Source organism: Sorex araneus, chromosome X (genome assembly GCF_027595985.1).
Source record: "Sorex araneus isolate mSorAra2 chromosome X, mSorAra2.pri, whole genome shotgun sequence".
NCBI lineage: Eukaryota > Metazoa > Chordata > Mammalia > Eulipotyphla > Soricidae > Sorex > Sorex araneus.
The window spans coordinates 350,277,096-350,298,222 of NC_073313.1; the positions used below are offsets into that span (position 1 = coordinate 350,277,096).

Sequence of the window (21,127 nt, forward strand, 5' to 3'; positions counted from 1 at the left end):
TACAATGTGCAAAGATCTTTTACAGATGTAGTAATCAATAACCCATTTTAATAATTTCCATTGAAGGAGTTATCTTCCCTTGGGAACAAGAAATGAAATCTCTGCTTAGAAAACAATTTCAAAGAACTCATATTCAAAGAAGTAGCAACTATGGTCATTTCACTAATGAAATTCATGATTTTACTTAAAAATCGTTTACTAGGGCCAGAAAGATAGTACAGTGGGTAGGTCATTTGTCTTTCATGCAGCTGACCTGGGTTTAATCCCCAACATCTTATATGGTCCCCTGAGCATTTCCAGGAGTGATTCATGGGCACAGAGCCAGGAGTAAGCCCTAAGCCCCATCAGGTGTGGTACAAAAAAAACAAAAAACAAAAACCACACAACCCCAAAAATTGTTTACACATTCTTTCTTAAGCCAAGTATTTGCTATAAAGCAGCATACATATGAATTGTATCTATATATACAAAGTTTATGTTTAATTTTCAGAAACTAGCCACAGGAAGAAGTTAGCACTGGTTGTATAATTCAGAAGGAATAAATTAACAGAACAAGTTTCATGATTTAAGTGTTCTGTAATGGTTTCGAGTTATCAATCACCAAAACCACGACTGAAGCATGGCATGTATTGAAAGGACTTATATTCATATAGAAAAGTAGATGTCTTTAAATATATTTCTCTTTACTCAACTGGGGCTGGAGCAATAGCACAGGGGTAGGGCATTTGCCTAGCATTCGGCCAACCGGGGTTCAATTCCTCCGCCCCTCTCGGAGAGCCTGGCAAGCTACCCGTGGCATATTCGATATGCCAAAAACAGTAACAACAAGTCTCACAATGGAGACACTGCTGGTGCCCGCTTGAGCAAATCAATGAGCAATGGGACGACAACGATACAGTGATACAGTGATACTCAATCTGAGAGTAAAAAAGCAATTTCCGGGGCTGGAACGACGATACAGTAGGTAGGGCATTTGTCATGTAAGCGGCCGGCCCGAGTTCGATCCCTAGCATCCCATATGGTCCCCCAAGCACCGCCAGTAGTAATTCCTGAGTGCAGATCAAGGAGGAACCCCTGTGCATCATCGAGTGTGACCCAAAGTAAAACAAAAAAAGCAATTTCCGTAGTTCCGAGATTCCCAAACTTTCGGACCTTATTTGAATCACCTGGAGAGCTATTAAAATTCTGAACGTCTTCCTGATGCTCCTAATGATGTAGTTTAGGGCCAGGCTACAGCACAGGACCACCCTGGCAGTAACGGGAAGTCTCCAGAGTTACATCTAGTGGCAAAGTGGTGCTGGGGACTGAACCAGGTGTGGGAAAGGGGATCTGCATTAACCTCTGTACTGTCTCCCCAGCCCTAAGTTGGGTTTTCTTAAGGGAAGAAAAGACAGAAGAGAAGACCAGAGATTAGAATTTTTTTACAATGTGGCTCTCTGGACACAAACTTGACAATGAGCAAGAGCAACCCTCAGGCAGAGAATCTGGGTACCTTCTGCTTCACCTGACAAAAAAGCAGATGCATTATAATTTGTAATATATGTATATCTTGTATATCTCTTCCCAGCTATGACTTGGTCTTTCTCATCCTTTGACCTGAAATCCAAAGAATCTACCAGAGGGGGGGAAAAAAAAATGTGTGCTTTGAACTTGAAACAGCTGCGGGATACAGGGCCAGCCCCAGCCGGGGCCGGTGCTCAGCTCCGGCCGGCCGGGTTTTCGGCTTGGGTGCCCATGCCTCTGCAGAGCCGGTGGATGTGGAACGAGCGGGAACCAGAGACAGCTTTAGGAATTGGGGTTCGAGCAAGTGCTTGCACCCATGTATGGAGACTGTGAACTAACTTTGGCTACATGCTGTTCCAGGAAGGGAAATGATTCATTTTCAAACTTAAATCTTCGCGGACTTAATTACTATAATACAGAAATTGTAAACCGTGCGGCCACGGTTTACAATTTTATCTCTTGTAAACATTTTATCTCTTCATTCTCATCAGTGGGAAACTTATTATCAAATATTTCCCTATTAATAGAGCTGTATTCTTAGGGGATAAATTCCAACAAAAATAGTGAGTCTGTTTTGAAACTCTAACAACAATAGTGAGTTATGTGTTGAAATCTAGAATGTAATCAAGGTAAAGAGAAAAGGAAGTGAAATTATCACTCACGCACGGGTGGGTTGGGGGGTGAGAGGTGGGATGTATACTGTTTTCTTTTTTGTTTGTTTTGTTTTTGCTTTTGTTTTTGTTTTTATTGGTGGTGGAATATGGGCACTGGTGAAGGGATGGGTGTTTGAACATTGTGTAACTGAGATATAAGCCTGAGAACTTTGTAACTTTCCACTTGGTGATTCAATAAAATAAATTTTAAAAAAATCATCTTTCTTCATGAAAAAAAAAAAAAAGAAGAATCTACCAGAGCATATGGAGCTGACTGCAGTAACACACATCTCATTCAACGTCTCTATCGCCAAGAACCCTTCTCACAGGTCTGAAGAAGGAAGTATTAATCCACAAAGATGATATGATTTCTGCCATCCTAGGAAAAACACCTGAATGATCAATCACCCTGGCGACTACAAAGCAGATGCTAGAGTGAATGAAAGAGGCTGCGTGACCTTCAGATCTGCTCCCGAAAGCCGAGAGAAGCAAAGGAGTGTAGTCAAAGTTCACAGATAAAGGTAGTTCCAGTCTTACCTAGTTCTCCTTTGTTCACTTTGTTCAGTCACTTTTTTTTCTTTAACAAAGAACAATAATGTCAAGAATTTTCCTGCCTCACAAGCTATCCCCTCTGCCTGGAACATCTCTTCTTCAAAATCACCTTTAAAAAGAGTTATTTTCAAGTCCCCAAAGCGGTCTCCCCTATCTTCCTTCCTGTGTTTTTAATCTTAGGATAGCACTGGAGCACTACTGTCCCGTTGTTCGTCGATTTGCTCGAGTGGGCACCAGTAACGTCTCCACTGTGAGACTAGTTTTACTGTTTTTGGCATGTTGAATACGCCACGCGTAGCTTGCCAGACTCTGCCATGCAGGCAGGATACTCTCGGTAGATTGCCGAGAGGAACGGAGGAATCGAACCTGGGTCGGCTACGTGCAAGGCAAATGCCCTACCCACTGTGCTATCGTTTCAGTCCAACTTTAGGGTACTTCCTATAATTTTAGATATATGCTCTATCTGTTTTTGGATATATGTGTTGTGAGCAGGGGAGAAAAGGAGTATCCCTAGAATATAAGCTCTATATGAGTAAGGATATTGTTCTATATATAAGGATATTGTTTTAACAGAACTTATTGAGCTTATATAAAGTTCTAAATTTATATAAACTCTACAAGGACAAGGATGCAATTTTCTTGCACAGCAAACTACTTGAAATAGAAAGACACTATAAAACTAATATGTAATGATAGAACAAATATGGCACTATTCCATCAGCTAAAAGTATTCTCTGGAACTTAAAAATGATCTTGTGTACCAAACTTAAAGATGCATCTGAATGAAGTCCCCAGAACTGACAAAAGAACTATGACTAGAATGAGTGATTAAGACACAGTTCTCATCAGCCTAATTACTTAACTTTATATGTTCCATCACTGTCTGAATGAATCACTGTCATCCCTTTGCTCATCGATTTGCTCGAGAGGGCATCAGTAATTCATTGTGAGACTTGTTGTTACTGTTTTTGGCATATGGAATACGCCATGGGTAGGTTGCCAGGCTCTGCCGTGTGGGCGGGATACTCTCCGAGAGGGACAGAGGAATCAAACCCGGATCGGCCATGTGCAAGGCAAACGCCCTACCGGCTGCACTATTACTCCAGCCCGGCGTTCTCTTTTACTGTTGCTGCTGGTTTTGGTTTTTGTTGTTGTTGGGTTTTTTTTCCCCTTTGGGTCACACCCAGCAATGCTCAAGGGTTACTCTTGGCTCTGCACTCAGGGGTCACTCCTGGTAGTTCTTGGGATCGATACAGGATGCTGGGGATTGAACCTGGTTTGAGTATTTGCAAAGCAAACGCCCTGCCCACTCTAGTATCTTTCAGGCCCTCTGAGACATTCTCTAATCTTCAAAACCCTTCAAAGTAAGGTTAGTGGTCCCTAACCTTCTGTTTTCTGAGAAAACAGAAACTCAAGCAGTTTAAGAAACCTGCCTAAGGATACAGGTTGGTAGTTATATCCAAACCCTTTCCACCAACACGAGCATTTAATGCTGTTTGAAGTCTTCACTAAAGATTCACCAAACTGCTAATGGGTGAGGATGGCTATGAAGTTTTCAATGATTAATAAACTAGCCCTGAGAATGGTTGGCTGAGAATACCCCCCAAAGAATCAACAGGTTAAGAAAGCTAGTGTCTGCAACTTATTTCAGAAGTACGTGGCAGGCCAAAGGCATCACTGCTCTTCAGAACTTCTAGGAAAAAGGAAACTTGAGAAAGAGAAAGGGAGAACTGCAGCTGCTTGTGGGAGTGATCTATTTCTTAAGGAGTGAAGTTTCAGAATCAACCATCATTAGATAAGCACCAATCATGTGCCGAGTACTCAGGATCAATACTTTACCATTAAATCGTCTCATTTTCATCACACCGTATAGTTAAGGAAGATGAATTCAGATCACTGAGTTATGTTGCAAGAATTATGTTACAGCTGAAAAAAGACAGGATTTGCTACAGCTATTTGAGGTGAATGTTAAACTCCATTCTATAATACTGCCTCACCTAAACTTGTGCTCACGCTTCTCCATGCATGTACACAGGTAGGTAATCGCTACAGAATCAACCAAGAGAAAGGAGAATGTGAAATTCTAGGGAAACCAATGTCAGAAACACCTTTGTAAAAGAAAAGGAAAATCACACAGAGGCAAAGAACTGCCTTTTGCATGTAATGCTGACCTATTAACTTCCACTGGCTTTGTCTCAGAAAGTAAAGGTCGGGCAACTTCTGTTGGATTAACAAGGCTGCTTTTTTAATAAGCTGTGTAACCAAGTCTGATTGAGTAGAAAGGCAAACTACTGCTTTTGAAGTTAAGAACAGGCAGCACCAAACACCACTTGGTAAATCAATATTAGGTGTTTTGTCACTCACAAGTAATGATGCCAAGAGGTAATGATTTCCTGCTTTTGTAATTGCTGTGAGGCTGCATAATCACGCTGCTATCAGGTATAATGATATACCAGGAACAGTTCTGCACATTACGAGATTGCCTGATAATTTGTAATATATTCAGAAACCGAGGAAGCATCCTGTTTGCACAGATATGATACCCATTTATGGAACATTCAATGAAAGGATACTAAATAAAATGCCAATAAGCACAAAATATGAAAAATATATTTGAATATCTCACTGTCCCTGAAATATGATGTAGTTGATGTAATATTTATCAGAGACCACTATCCCCCAGGTAGCAATTGCATAAACAGTTTTTCTAAAATGTAGATATTAAATATTCAAAGTGATTAGTAAAAATGAAAGATGCTAAATTACAGGCATTTAGCCCCATTCTATCCTCCCCTTCCCCGCCCCTGCCCCCCTTCTAGGAGTAAACTATTTCTCCCACCTTTCCAGGTCCTCTCTTTTCACTTCTGCTGAAAGCTCTTCCTCCACTAACAATGGAAAGTCCCCAAGGTCTGTGTCAAGTCCTTCTTTCTACCTCCCTTCCATTCATGGAGCAGCGAACTTCTCATCTCTGTTTTTCCTGTCCTATCTTTCTCTTTTGAATTTCAAATCTACAGGATCTGCAGCCTACATGACCTCTTTCTTGGGCATTTCCAACTCTATTCCTTTGCTGTTTCCCCTCAAAATCTCTGGTCTTATACCACTCCTGGGAATATATCCTGGACGTGCAAAAAGGTATAGTAGAAATGACATCTGCATTTGTATGTTCATTAAAGCACTATTTACAATAGCCAGAATCTGGAAAAAAACAGAGTGCCCAAAAACAGATGACTGCTTAAAGAAACTTTGGTACATCTACACAATGGAATACTATGCAGCTGTTATATGAGATGAAGTCATGAAGTTTGCATATAAGTTGATCAACATGAAAGTATCATGTTAAGTGAAATGAGTCAGAAAGAGAGAGACAGACATAGAAAGATCGCACTCATCTGTGTAATATAAAGTAACAGAATGGGAGACTAACACCCAAGAGCAGCAGAGATAAGGACCAGGAGGTCTGCCCCACAGCTTGGAAACTCATCTCACATGCTCAGGGAAAAAGCAGCTGAGATAGAGACGGGAACACCAAGTAGAGGATGTTGGGAGGACCTATTTGGGTTGAAAGATGCGTGCCGAAAGTGGACTATAGACCGAACATGATGGCCACTCAATTCCTCTGTTGCAAACTACAACACCCCAAAGGAGAGAGAACAAAAGGGAATGCCCTGCCGCAGAGGCAGGGTGGGGTGGTAGGGGATGGGGTGGGGTGGTGGGAGCGATACTGGGAACATTGGTGAAGGAGAATGGGCACTAGTGGAGGGATGGGTAAACGATTCACTGTATGACTGAAATGCAAACACGAAAGTTCTTAAATTTGTAATTATACCTCACGGTGATTCACTAATAAAAAATTTTTTTTAAAAAAATCTCTGCTCCTGTCTAGAACCCCCTGCCTTACTGAATGATGGTGTCCTCCAATTGGCAGAATAAGAACAAATCTGGTGAGGTGCTTGGCCCTTCCCCTTTCAGTCCCTTCACGTCTAGTTTATCTGTATTGATCAACTTGTCATATTTGGTAACTGCTGCTAGTTTACATCCTCGTTATTTCTAACGCCCACTCTCACCTCTAATTTCCGTACTTTCAAAACTGGCCTCCCAAGTGATGGTGACCAGTCACACAGACCAGAACTATAACTCCCTCCCAATGTACACTGGCTTCTTTGTGTCTGTTCTGACCTTCCTGAAATCTTTTCTCCTATGATTGCCAAAGTGAACATCTTGAAATGGACAGCCGATTGTATTTTTTTCTCTTTCCTTCACCCAAATCCTAAGGCAGCGTCCCATTTCTCTTGGGGAAAAGAGCTCTGCCCAGTCCTGGCACAGTGTCTGCCTTCTGGGCTTTTCCAGTCCCGTAGCATTACGGTGCTCCTGATGCTCTGAGCCTCACCCCACCATCCGGACACCAAGCCCTCACACTCCCCATATTCCTTCCTGCAAAGGGCTTCTGTGCTTAACTGTTCTGTCTCCTGGAAAGTGGTTCCCTTTTCCCAGTACAGAGCAGGAATTCTGACAAAGTCTCAGTCCCAGCGTTATTTCCTCAAGTGGGTCTTCCCCTACAGCACTTCTCACAGTTTCAATTTCATACTTGCTTAGGTCATTCAATGACGATCTGTCTCCCGCACCCAACAGCCGACGGTAAGTTCCCAGACAGCCAGATGCCTGCTCTGCTCCCTATCATAATCCTGGTGTCCCTCGGTGATCCTAGCACAGCAGGATTCTCAGTAAAACCCTTTCCAAGAACGACCAAATGAACAGTACGGAATCTATTAACGCTCACAAACTAAAACAAGTCATCAGAATAATGGTATATCAAAGACGTAGGAAGAAAAAAAATCATAGACATATATTGGTCTGTTATAGGAAAAGGAAAGAAAAACTGAAATAGTGCTTGGCAACTCAAAACAGTCTCTGAAAAGAAAGACACAGAAACCAACTAATATTTGAACGGAATGCTTACCCACTGTCGGTGAACAGGAAGTCCAAATGGGTCATAAAAACTTCCCAGCGGGAGACACTGTAGCGCTGTGCCAGAGAAAGAGCAATGCTGAAGACATCTTCCTCAAGTGTCCTTCAGGTCGACCATCCGCCACAGGGAAGAGAGAGAAGAGAAACACATTACCTTAATCAGGAAAGAAAATGTGCACAAGGATTGCCCGCCCGCCGAGAGGGGTACAGTCAGCCCTCTCCTTAACAAGGCATTTCTCGGTAATTCCCAGAAAGTTCCTCCAAGGAATTTTAAGGCTCCTCTCTCTTGCTCGCTCGCTCGCTCGCTGTGGCTTATTACAATCTACAAAGAATTGTCTAGGCCAGTGGCTCTCAACTGAGGGCAATTTTATCCCCCACGGGCCCTTCAAATGGTCTGGAGAAAATTTTGATTGTCTCAGTAGGGGAGGATGTGGTGGCAGGCTGGTGCCACTCGTGGGAAGAAGTGAGGCATGATGCTGAGCATCCTGCAATGCACAGAACAGTCTCTCACAACAACAAACTCTCTATTCCAAAAATAGCCCAGTAAAAGAGACAAAAACAAAAACTGCTCTGGGACACTAGAACCTACAAAACAAATAATATGCAAAGGATATGTATCCTAGTCCTCCAGGAAACATCTGAGACAGAACAGTGACCAACGCAACACATTTTTAAGCCTTCTCTACTGCAGTAGCTACTATGCTAGCTGCTTAGTATATATTAAAGAATATTTCTTGAGAAACTCAGTCCAGTGAAGATGAACAGCATGAAGCCAGATATGACGTGTGACAGAAGGAGTACTAACAGAGAAGATAACAAGATACCAAAAACAAAGCGCACAATTTGAGCTGAAGGTTAAAAGATTTAAAAAGAAAAAGGCATAAACTTCTTGGCATCCAAGAGTCCAAAGGCAGTATTTCAAAAAGGTTTCTATAATCCTATGTTCATCATTTTGGCACTATGCATAATAGCTGTGAGCTGGAAACAAGCCAAGTGGCGGAGACAGAGGCGCGGATAAAGAATCTGTGGTGAGAATATCCACAAATGAATACCCCTGGACTACAAGAAAAAAATGAAAATGAAACCATGCAGTTCACTGCTACACGGTGAGAACTGAAGGGATCGTGCTGAGTGAAGTCCGAAGGAGACGGACAGGTCCAGAGTGACAGCTCTCATGTGTGGGCTATGAGGAAACATCGTAAGAGATTAACACAGGATCAATGGCAACAAAGCCCAAGAGCTGGCCGAGAGAACTGCCTTTGTCAAGGGGGTGGGGCAGTGGGGCTGGAGGGGACCCAGAGATGTTGTTGGGGGGATGCTGGCACTCTGGTGGTAGGGGTGGGTTGGAATATTGTCTGAAACTTCACTGGTATGACACATCCCTGGGCCTACGTGAAAATTCAAAGAACAAAACAAAGCTCCAGCTAAGCAGCAGAGGTGGCAGATGGGGGACAGAGAACGATGGCTGCCAGGTGAGGAGACGGAAAGGGCCCGAGCTGCTAATGGGGTGGACTTCACAGAGGCAGTCGACGGCCAGGGAGCAGTTCGGCTCGGGAACTGAGTCACGAGATTTGAAAACCTCCTGGGACATAAGGCATTCTGATCCAGAGTACCCACATTAAAGCCACTTTGAAAAGATTATTGCAGGACCCTTTCTCAGAAGTAGATATAAAAACGCTTCTTATTATCAAATAATAGTACTAAGACGCTCATAATCACAGCTAAGGAAATCAGGATAGTTACCTGATTTGTGAGCTGGGTTTGGCAAACGTTTTCTGTATCCGGTAGGCTATACATCCTTGAGACCTCACCTCTCGCATAAGTCTCTTTAGCGTATTCTTTATGTATATGTGGCCATATGCATAATACAGCAAACAGATGAAACGTGCATTAAAAGTGCCCCCATGACCCCATATGGGTCGGTGATACTAGGCCTGACAGTGCAGGACTCATGGGTCTCGGCTCAGACCTGTTCCCAGGGCTGTGTGGGCCCAGCAGTGCTGGGGCACCAGGCCATCCCCAGAAGTACTGAGGGAGGGTCTCTAGCATATTCCTTCATTGTATTTCTCACACTGGACTCGCACCAGATTGTTTTCACTAGGGGTTCCCCAGAGTGGTAAGGGTGAGAGCCCTCCCCGTCCCGAGGGACCCAGCCCCAGCAGCCGACCTCCATGACCCAACTGCCGCCATGCTCCAGGCCGCTTTCCGGACTGTGCTGCTGTTTCACGACCACGCGACACATTATAAGACACTTCCTACCCATTTTCCATAATTACCACACCACATTTGATGGAGTTCAGACATATCTCTTGGAGAGCCCAGCAAGCTACCGAGAATATCCCGCCCGCATGGGCAGAGCCTGGCAAGCTACCCGTTCCCCCCCTCCCCAAATAAAATAAAAATTAAAAACACGAAAATAAAGATAATCTGAGATATTTCTAATAGAAGCCCAACATTATAAATAATTACAAGGTATCAAGACTACTTTTTTTTTTCTTTTTTGCTTTTTTGATCACACCCATCAATGCTCAGGTGTTACCCCTGGCGGGGTTCGGGGGACCATATGGGATGCTGGGACTCTTTAACTTGGATCCACCACGTGCAAGGCAAACGCCCTGCCCGCTGTGCTATCACTCCAGCTCCTCAAGGCTACTTTTTCAAAGAATGAAACAGTATTGATGAATGATAACATAAACCTTTTGCCATACCCAGGACGATTTTTGTTATTTTATGTAACATCTAAGGAGGCAGGAATGGCCCTTAAATATCGGCACCTTTTAGCCTTAGTCTCAAAGGCAGGAGCCCAGACTGGATGCACGTGAGTGTTTCCTCGTGCACACAGCCAAGCAGCGCGAGCAAGCACGATGGTCAGTCGTGGGGACAACGCGATCGATGGCTAGGTGACAGATCAATATTAAAAAACATAGCTGTGATCCTGATCAGCGATAGAAATACGTCGGTTACTTAATGTAAGCTCTCCTCAGCTCTAAAAATAGGGAGGGTGTTCAGGTGATAAAGAGGATTAAAATACATACATACATACATATATATATATATATATATATATATTTACAAATCAAAATTTAGATAGCCGGTAACAGAGTACTTGCTGTCTAAAAATAATGATGTTGCCTGCTCGAGTAACTCTGGTATTAAGAGCAAAATCTCTCTATCCGACAACTGTTATGATTGGACATGCCCCCTTCTACTGTGTAATCCTCATTTAATCTGAACAAGTAATGGAGACTAGTAGAAACGCCTAAAGCAGACCCTCCGAGTTTAGAAAGGAACTCCCAGGAACCCACCCTACTGGGCCTGGCGCTGCCACTCCCTCCAGGGCTCGCTCCTCTCCTCAGAGGGCGGAAGGGACCCGGGAAACCGGTGGCAGCTGCGTCCAGTTCCCACCGAGGGAGATGGCAGGACGGGTGAGTTCTTCCTTCTCCAGGAGCCCAGCCCAAACCAGCACCCCTGAATGCAAACTGTGGGTTCTTCCTTTGGCATGGAGACAACTGTGTTCAATTTTTAAAAATAAGAGATACATTATTTTGCCATGGGCTTTAAAAACTGAGACTTCCAGTCAGGAATAAAAGTCAACCACTATCTTTTTTGCTTTGGATTTCTATGATATGCTTCATACTTCACCTATGGGTACATGTACTCTCCTCTTAACGTAGGAATGACTTGGGTCTCAGGTATAAGAATCAAAATAGGAGATCTTGAAAAATATTAATTCCTGGGGAGAAGGATGGGCATATTGGTGGAAGCTGTGGAAATATACACACAGAAAGCTATCAACAGACTAACAGATATGTCAGTCACAGGACCTCAGTGAAAAAGAGGTTAATAAAAAAGGGAATGGGGCAATAATATGGGTAGGGCATGTGCCTTATATGTGGCAGACTCTGTTTCATCCCTGGCACCCCCTATGGTCCTCTGAGGCCCACCAGGAGTGATCCTAAGCACAGAGCCAGGAATAAATAATGAGCACCGTCGGATGCTACACCAACCCCTCCCACCCCCCAAGTTTATAAATTTAAGTTTAAAATAACAATAATACTTCCCTTCCTTACTCTTTAAACCTGCAAGTTCAACATATTTTTCTGCATCTGCATTTTCAAAATTCATTGAAAAGCCACACACAACTCACATAACAGGAGGAATGGGGAAAAGTCTGGTCTACGAAAACCATAAACGTGAGTTTTCAAAGCTGATTACAGTTCTGGTCATTCAACTTTGTGAGACGAAGAGTATCCCTTACTCTGCCAGCCCGAGGATGGTCTCCCTTTTGTACTGGCTGTCTGCGGTGAATCTCTGCACGTCCACACCCTTGCGGAGGCCCTGAAGGACCTGGGCCTGAGTGAAATCCAGAAGACGTTCGTTGTAGTAACGCAGCTGCTTGGTCAGTGAAACGACATCCTCGGGCCAGGCTTCGTGTCCGTATCGAGTCACGTGCCGGGTAACCGTCTTGATTAGCTCTTTAGGGTCAGCCTGTGCGTAACATTAATGACAACAGAAGAACGACAAGATGAGGTTCACATCCACCGACGGGGTTCTTTACATCACGGCCTTTAATCAAGGCTGACAACCCCCCTGAGCAGTGAGAACCAGCTTCCGGAGCTGGTACACTGTGTAGGCCACAGTGGTAAGACACAGAGCCACATCTACACGCAGGCTTCTCCTGCTACTGCTCTTCCACCTTAGAATGTCCACGCACTTAAATAATACGATTCTTGTCATTCAACTACCATCTACCTTCATCAGAGCTGCTCAACAACTACATGATCATTTATAATAATTCACCCTGTAAAAAATTTTCGTCATCATTGCTCTGGACAAATTTTTTGGATGCTCTAAATATTCACAGCCTCAAAGGAGCAGTTCGATAATCCCACCATAAATGTCTAGACAGCTGAGAAGTATGTTTTCTCCAGAGGTCAGTGAGGGATAAGTCCCATCCCTGTTCTTCAAATCACAAACACTCCCAATTGCACAGAGAAAGCATTCAACCAATTTCCACTCTGCTCAAAATTGGGGTTCAGTGAGATACTTCTCTATAATTCTAAGTAACTTCACAAAAAAAATAATAAAATTATTCAAATAGAACAAAATCCAGATTCCAGTAGCTGGCAGAGGAGGAAAATAAATGACTGACTGCCTGTATTTATTTATATTAATGTTGGTCTGCATGTCACTAGGCAGTAATAGCTCGGTCATGATTTGGAATTCGTTAACAGGGAGGCTAATACTCGAACAACAGTAACTCAATCACTCCTGATTTCCAGGAAAATATGGTACATATTCTGGTAAAAGCAAATTAGGAAAAAATTCCAAACTCTACCTTCGATTCTCAGAAACATATCTAATTAGAGTAAGCTGTCAGCGCTGGTGTTGTGTGAGCCATTACTCTGAGCCACAGAGGAGATTTGTCAATGTCGAGTCTATATTACCAAACCGAGCCTGACATTCTCTCTCTTGATCCTATTAAGGAACAATCTGGAAGTACTGATAAAAACCAATTATTGAAATCTTGGATTCTAGCAGGGGAATCTGAAAAAAAAAAAAAAAAGCCAACGCTACAATCCTTAATGACTTTCTCTGCCTCTATGCATATGCCCTTCTCTCAGAAACCACAGATATATGTCTCAGGTCAAAGTCACCTGGGATTGAAAACTGACTCTCCAATGGAACCTACAAGAACATCTATTACTCGTTCAACAAGTTCTTTTGTGTGTGTGTGTGTGTGTGTGTGTGTGTGTGAGCACCAATTATGTACTAGGGAACTTACTTAGATGTATTAAAACCATCTGTCCAGGCAGTTTGTGAGGAGAGGCAACCAAGTAAACAGCTATAAAGTGGTGTGAGATCGTAAGCAGTGGGGACCAAGGGGAGCTGAGGAGTGGGACCTGAGTAAGTGTCAAAGACGTCTTCTTGGAAGAGTTATCCAGAACTACTCGGGTATAAGAAAAAGGCCAGGGGAAAACAGGGAGGCACATTCCACCACAGGGTCTAGGGCACGATCAAGCTCAGGACCAAGTGAATAAAGCACCCCTAACTGCTCTGAGAAAGTGAGCTGGGAACCAGCCTCACCTGGTGATGTTTCTGGACAGACACAGGCAAGGCAGACCCCATGTCTCCAGTCTTCGTGCTGCTACCGATGACATTTTGTTTGTTTGTTTCTGAAGACAACTTTCATTTAAGGATTTAAATATATATTATATAACGTTAAAACCGAAGCGGGGAGACCAAAAACTAGTCTGTCACTTCCCATGGCATTGGGCAGCTACTGCTGGGGACGGACGTGCCAGCTCTACAGCTGGCTACACGGCACATCAGTCAGAAACCTATTCCCTCGTCAAAGGTTTCCCTCCTGATAGAAGGTTGGCGCCACATTCTGTGGCCTGGGCATCAATTAAGTTGGATGCGTGGTGGCAAGCCAGAGGTGCTGTCCTCACTAGAGGGCAAGTGACTACCTGGCCAGGTTGGAGACAGCGCAGCAGCTTCCTTCCGCCACCCAAGGCGCCCTCTAGTGGTCCCGCAGCCATGCTGCCTTACCCTAGCCTCAGCTGCACTGGACAGTCATGCTCTCAGCCTGGAGGGAGTAACAGGCATCCAAGCTTGGTCTCTGGTCAAAATGAGGCAATTCGGGCTCAGACCTTACACCAGTCCACATTGAAAGCAGATTCTGATTGGTTATATTATGCAAGCTGTGAGGTTTTAAAGGGACTGAAGGGAAATTCTATTCAGTGCAAGAAATCCTCACTTTAGCTTCAGACAACCCAAAGCACTTAAACCCAAGACCTTCCAGTGGGTCATCCCTAGTCCAATTTCCAGGAGGAACTGGCATATGGTTTTGTTTTGGGTTAGGGGCCACACCTGGTGATGCTCAGAGACTACTCCTGGCTCTGTACGCAGCAATAACTCCCGAGGGCGTTCGGGGGACCAGAGGGGATGCTGGGGATTGAATCCGGGTGACCTGTGCGCAAGGCAAACGCCCTACCATACTACTGCTCCAACCCTAAGAACTGGCATATGTTCCTGTGCTCATCACCCTGTAGCTGAATTACTTCTCCATATTCTGGAAGCTCAGTAACAGGCACATTTCTTAAACACCTTCATTTTTTTTTTTATTCATAATTATCAGTGATGATCCCTTGGACTGTGGCAATTGCCTATTGTTTTCCTCTTGGATTCTTATACAGATAGAATCCTCAGTGCCAGCAGGAAGCAAATCGTCACCGCTAACTTGCATCAGGGGCTCAGAGCATGAAGGCTCTGGAGAGTGGACTTAAGACATGAAGTCAGGGGGCTGGAGGGGAGGCTGCTGTGTCTGCACCAGCGGCTCAGTGACTGGGGCCCTTACTGCTGACAGTGAACCCAACGTCCTTTCTACCTGACTTGGTGACCACCATGAAACCCACTGGTGCAGGGGCGCTGCCCACAGCCCGCCAGGGATGTGCTCTCTTACTGCCTAGCTCTCAAAGTCTCCTCCGGTTAGCTTGCCTCTGCCTCTGTCCTTTCCCGGTGCTGCTCTGCCCCCAGCGTGGGAATCTACACACACACACCCATGTCCACCAAAGCAAAGAAAGGCTTCCTTCCTGAGTGTCAGTTAGCAGAGTTGGCGTTTGGGGCAAGTTACTTCACATCCCTGTTTCTTCACCTGTAACAGAGTGTAGAAGGGCACCCTCCCCACAGTTTGCTGGGAAGCACAGATAACATTTTGAAGCGCTCCTTTCTTTCTATGGGAAAGTAAAATGAGCTCAGAGCTTTTTCCCAAGGATTAAAAACCAGTGACTGTCGGAGCTATAAAACAAGTCACCCCGGACATCGGGATATAAACACTGTACATAATCACAAACCAAAAATGCCGGAACCAGATGATCACCTTTCTAAGACTAAAATCCTGTGAATACATAAGAATTCAATCATGAAAATAGAATAAGCCCATGTAAGTCCCTTCAGGTGTGGAACTGAGGAAGTTCTACTTCTCATCTCATGTCTCCACTGAAGATTCAGACGGATCATTTCACTGAAAATGTAATTCGGCCCAACGAATTATTGAGAGTAGATTCCTATAAAGTTTGGAACACCTTTAACATCTTCCTAACTAAACAAAAACTGCCTAGACCCAGTGTGAATAATTTTCATCTCAAATTCTTTTACAGCAAATGTTCACTTTTCTAAGAAATATTTAACTTAAAATACTTAGTATTTTAGCCTTCGGTGTGTAAGAAATACAATGCTACCATGCGTGAACTAAATCTTGAGGGACAAGTATCCGTCAGCACCATCTGTTTTACAGAAACAGGGGGGAATGAGTAACCTGATTCAGTTCACTGTGGTGAGTGTGGAGTAGACTATCCCTCCCAAGTTAATGTCTTCCAAGAAACATCCTTTTATAGTTGGTACACAGGAAAGGAAATTTCTTGAAACTGTAAGATTTAACATTACACTGATCTTGATGAGACCAGTGTATATAATGTGCACACAGACCAGTATATATGTAAATAAGGTTTGGCATTAGAGCCTTTTTAGTAAAAAAAAAAAAAAAAATCAACCTTACAGATCTGATCTATCTGTATTATTATATAAATGCTTCAGGACTGACCTCTTATACATTCTTCCCCCACCCTATCCCCATCCCTTTATGCATATACATATAAGTGTTTAAGTACAAATGGCTAGAGATACAAAGGTAAGTGTTAAACAGGGCATATGATTTGAGCTATAGCTGAGTCTTAGTCTTGTTTATTTTTTTGTTTATTTAAAAAAAATTGGCTTCTGGGCCACACCTGGCAGTGCTCAGGGTTTACTCCTGGCTCAGCACTCAGGGATGGCTCCTGACGGGGCTTGGGGGGCCATCGGAGACGCCAGGGATGGAAGGCTGGAACCTGGGTTGCAGATACAAGGCACGCACCCCAGTGGCTGTACCGTCTCTCTGCCCCAAGTCCTGTGTTTTGGCTTTGTTTTTTTCCTCTAATGATAACAGTTTTACAACAGAGTTAAAACTAGCATTTTTCATGTAGAGACGAAATGACCCTTTTGGGGATCCAGGATAGACCAGAGGGGCCTCAAGTGAAGTGAGAGGAAGTAACCAAGGTGTCAACAGGGAAATAGTCAGAAAAAGGTGGAGAGACAGTGGTATAGAATACTACTTATTTCATTTTCTTGATTAAAATACCTCTGGAATTCTATTCATTTCCTGATGATAGGCTTCTAAAGTCTTCACAGTTATCACTGTATCACTGTAATCCAGTTGCTCATCGATTTGCTTGAGAGGGCACCAGTAACGTCTCCATTGTGAGACTTGTTGTTACTGTTTTTGGCATATTGAATACGCCACAGGTAGCTTGCCAGGCTCTGCCATGGGGCGAGATACTCTCAGTAGCTTGCTGGGCTCTCCGAGAGGGGAGGAGGAATCGAACCTGGGTCGCCCGCATGCAAGGCAAATGCCCTACCCGCTGCACTATTGCTCCAGCCCTTCACATTTATAGATTACCAAATATTTGCTAAGTATGTAAGAAGATTTTTAGCATTTTATTGTACAAAACTTAATACTACTGAAAGACAGACGTATCAAAGGAATCCAAGAAAACGGAAATTTAATTATGGAGGAAAAACAGGAATTGACATCAAAGAACCTGGTTTAAACTTTGAGATACCACCTCACACCACAGAGACTAGCACACATCCAAAAGAACAAAAGCAACCGCTGTTGGAGAGGATGTGGGGAGAGAGGGACCCTTCTTCACTGCTGGTGGGAATGCCGACTGGTTCAGCCCTTCTGGAAAACAATTTGGACGACTCTCAAAAAATTAGATATTGAATTCCCATTTGACCCAGCAATACCACTGCTGGGAATATATCCCAGAGAGGCAAAAAAGTACAATCTAAACAACATCTGCACATGTATGTTCATCGCAGCACTGTTTACAATAGCCAGAATCTGGAAAAAACCCGAATGCCCCAGAACGGATGACTGGTTGAGGAAACTTTGGTACATCTATACAATGGAATACTATGCAGCTGTTAGAAAAAAGGAGGTCAAGAATTTTGTAGTCAAGTGGATGGGCATGAAAAGTTTCATGCTGAGTGAAATGAGTCAGAAAGAGAGAGACAGACATAGAAAGATTGCACTCATCTATGGTATATAGAATAACAGAGTGGGAGACTAACACCCAAGAACTGTAGAAATAAGTACCAGGAGGTTGACTCCATGGCTTCGAGGCTGGCCTCACGTTCCGGGGAAAGGTCAACTCAGAGAAGCGATCACCAACTACATTGTAGTCGAAGGCCATGTGGGGGAAGGGAGTTGCGGGCTGAATGAGGGCTAGAGACTGAGCACAGCGGCCACTCAACACCTTTATTGCAAACCACAACAGCTAATTAGAGAGAGAAAACAGAAGGGAATGCCTTGCCACAGTGGCAGGGTGGGGTGGGGGGGAGATGGGATTGGGGAGGGTGGGAGGGACACTGGGTTTACGGGTGGTGGAGAATGGGCACTGGTGGAGGGATGGGTTCCCAAACTTGGTATGAGGGAAGTATGAGCACAAAAGTGTATAAATCTGTAACTGTACCCTCACGGTGATTCTCTAATTAAAAATAAATAAATTTAATAAAAAAAAAATAAAAAAAATAAAGTGTATACTGTGTTGATTTGATACACTTAAAAAAAAAAAAAAAAAAAGAACCTGGTTTATTGGTTTCTTCCCAACTAAGCGTCAATTTTTTTTACTGTCAAAATTAAAACAAAGAATCCTCATATATTAAATAACATTAGATAGACAAACATCTTGTAAAGTTCCAGCTTTATGAAAACTATTTCCTTATTGTTATTACTACTACTTTCTATTTCTTCCTCAAGAAATGTCACTGCTCACTGATAACTTCCAATATTCAATTCAAATTTTAATGATTTCCCCCCCAAGCTTAATCATTACTTCTCTCGAAATACCACCCTACTCACTTCCATTCATAGCCATTCATTTGCCCCGGAATGAACAGCGACTTTAAGGTTTGTAAAGCATTTGCACGGTATTTCATTTCTCCCTCATCACCACTCAGGGATATGCACAGGAAGATGCTCTTCCTGTTCGAGACGCGTCACTAAGCACTTGGAAATCCTGAACCAAGGCCCCAGGGGGAGGAAGTGGGTAAAGCCTGAGGGGTGCGGGACTCTCCCCGCTATACCAGGCCCTTCTGCTACTAACTAAACTACAAAAGCTCTACGCCAAACTTCACAGTGAAAATCACTCATGTATACAGCACGTTCGGACCTCTTTCCCTCTTCCCCACCTAAGTTCAATGACAAGATCCACGGGTATGAAAGCTTTTAGCCTTTAAGAAGCTTTTGAAGTACTTCGCAGATAACTTCAAAATCTCTCATATTCAGTATTCAAAAGTGATACTGCCAAACATCATAGGCTTCAAAAACTATCAACATAAAAAAGAATCAAGGGTCAGGGATGTGAGTCGGTGGTGGAGCGCCTGCCTTGTATTCATGAGGTCCTGGGTTCAATCTCCAGTGGAAGTCTCTCTCTCCTCTCTTTTACTCTCCAAAGTTCCCAAAAGGAAATGTTAAGACTGCTTTTCTTTCCTTCAAACTTAACAATGCAGTCCTTGGGGGAAGGTGGGGGGGGGGGGGGGGGGGGGGACATGACTTCTCTGAAAAATAGAGTCAAAGCCCTGAAAAATATGCATAAATATTCATGACAAAAGCATGCCGGATGGCTTCATCTACTGCTTGGGAATAGACACAATAAAAACATTTTGATTTAGTAGTTTCCATTTCTTGGTATTATTGTTTGGAAAGTTTTAAACAGGTGGTGTGTCTCCCCTTTAGGGCTGTTATTTACTTGAGATAATTTTCTATTTAGTATTTTCAATTAGTAGCTTAAAAAGCAACATCTTAGAAATTGTCTGCCATAAAGATCTGAATTTCATTCCCTGCTGTGTTTGCTCCTCTAGCATTTAAAACTAAAGGACATGTTTCCATTTCTAACTGATTATGCTTCGTGGAAGAAAAAAAAAAACACCAAAAAGATCATACTTCTACAAGCATTTACAATAATTATTAATGTAAGGCAGGAGCATAAAAAAATCAAGTTACAAAATAATGTATTTTATTTCATTTCTGGGAAATAAAACATTAAATACGCATATCTATAAACTACTTCCCGAAGAACACAAAAGAGAAATACTTCCTTTTCATCATTTTCACCATTAGAATGACTTGGTTCTGTGTTTTATTTTCTTAAAATAAGACAAAGTTGCGGTTCCTTCGACTTCAGTGAAGGAACCAGCAGAGGAACCCAGGTGTGTAGGACCCGGGGCTGAGACCTCCAAGGCTGCTCGGATTGGGACTGGGCCTCCTCCGCCCAGATTTCCCATCTCTCAGTAGCTAGGAACTGCCCCCAGCGTTGTGTAATCCTGTCAACGGCCAGCACCCAGAGACTTAATAGCAAGCTCCGGAGCGGCCGCTCGATATCTTATAGCCTACTTCTCCCTCTGGGAGAAACTGGCAAACTCTGGGAGTTTCCTGCTCACATGGGAGAGCCTGGCAAGGTCCCCATGGTGTATTAATATGCTAAAATCAGTAACAAGCTGGGTCTCATTCCTCTGATCCTGAAAGAGCCTCCAAGTATGGCATCATTGGAAGGACGAGTAGAGAGAGGCTTCTAAAATCTCAGGGCTTAGACAAATGGAGACGTTACTGAGGCCGCTCGAGAAATTTGACAATCGATGGGATGACGATGATGATGAAGAAAAAGTTAATCAGGACAACAACTAGAGAAGAAAATTCTCTCCAATAAACCATTTGCCAGTTAGCCAGTCATCACCATATATCACCACAAGGAAAAATGGAGGGGAGATGGGTCGCTGATTCCTGTCGTTTGCTCTGGCTGCTTCAGGACGGCACACCCCTTCAGGATACATAGCCTGTGATCGAAAATAACCTACAAATTCTATCAATATTTTTATTCAAACCCAGCAATGCACCTAAATTATTGTTTCCAAAGCACAGGACTGATTACAGGGGGTGAAAATGAAAACTGTGAGGGCTGTTGAAGTAGAAACAAGTTAAGACAACAATGGGGTGAAAGTTAAGCTCTGCTGAGTGTGATGTGCAGGCAACAACTGAAATACTTCGATTTCAATTTCCATATGATTCATCAGGAATTTGTCAAATTTAATTCTGAACTCAGCAGTGTTACTTTAAGCTAAGAATGAGGCCGGAAAGACTAAAAATGAGGCAGGAGGTAGTCAACGGAAAACTCGCATGTACTTAAGACATCCCATCCACGATTCCTTCAAGACTGGGTTTCTTCAAATACAAGAGTCTGAAAGAAAAACTCCAAAACTAAAGTCCAACAGAAACTTCTCAGTTTGGACGAAGATATTTGTAAATTTTATAGTGGATATGTAGTTAACAGACAAAATATACAAAGAACTTGTAC

At 43.3% G+C, this 21,127-nt stretch overlaps 1 protein-coding gene across 1 annotated transcript in view; it reads right to left on the reverse strand.

Moving 5' to 3' along the window:
* Window positions 1-21,127, reverse strand: part of NBAS (NBAS subunit of NRZ tethering complex) — a 388,118-nt gene that overhangs the window by 106,036 nt on the left and 260,955 nt on the right. Inside the window, exons 41-42 of the mRNA XM_055121563.1 lie at window positions 11,932-12,161; window positions 7,666-7,776 (exon numbers count right to left, since the gene is read on the reverse strand). Coding sequence (XP_054977538.1) covers window positions 7,666-7,776; window positions 11,932-12,161 — 341 coding nt within the window. The remainder of the gene's footprint in view (window positions 1-7,665; window positions 7,777-11,931; window positions 12,162-21,127) is intronic.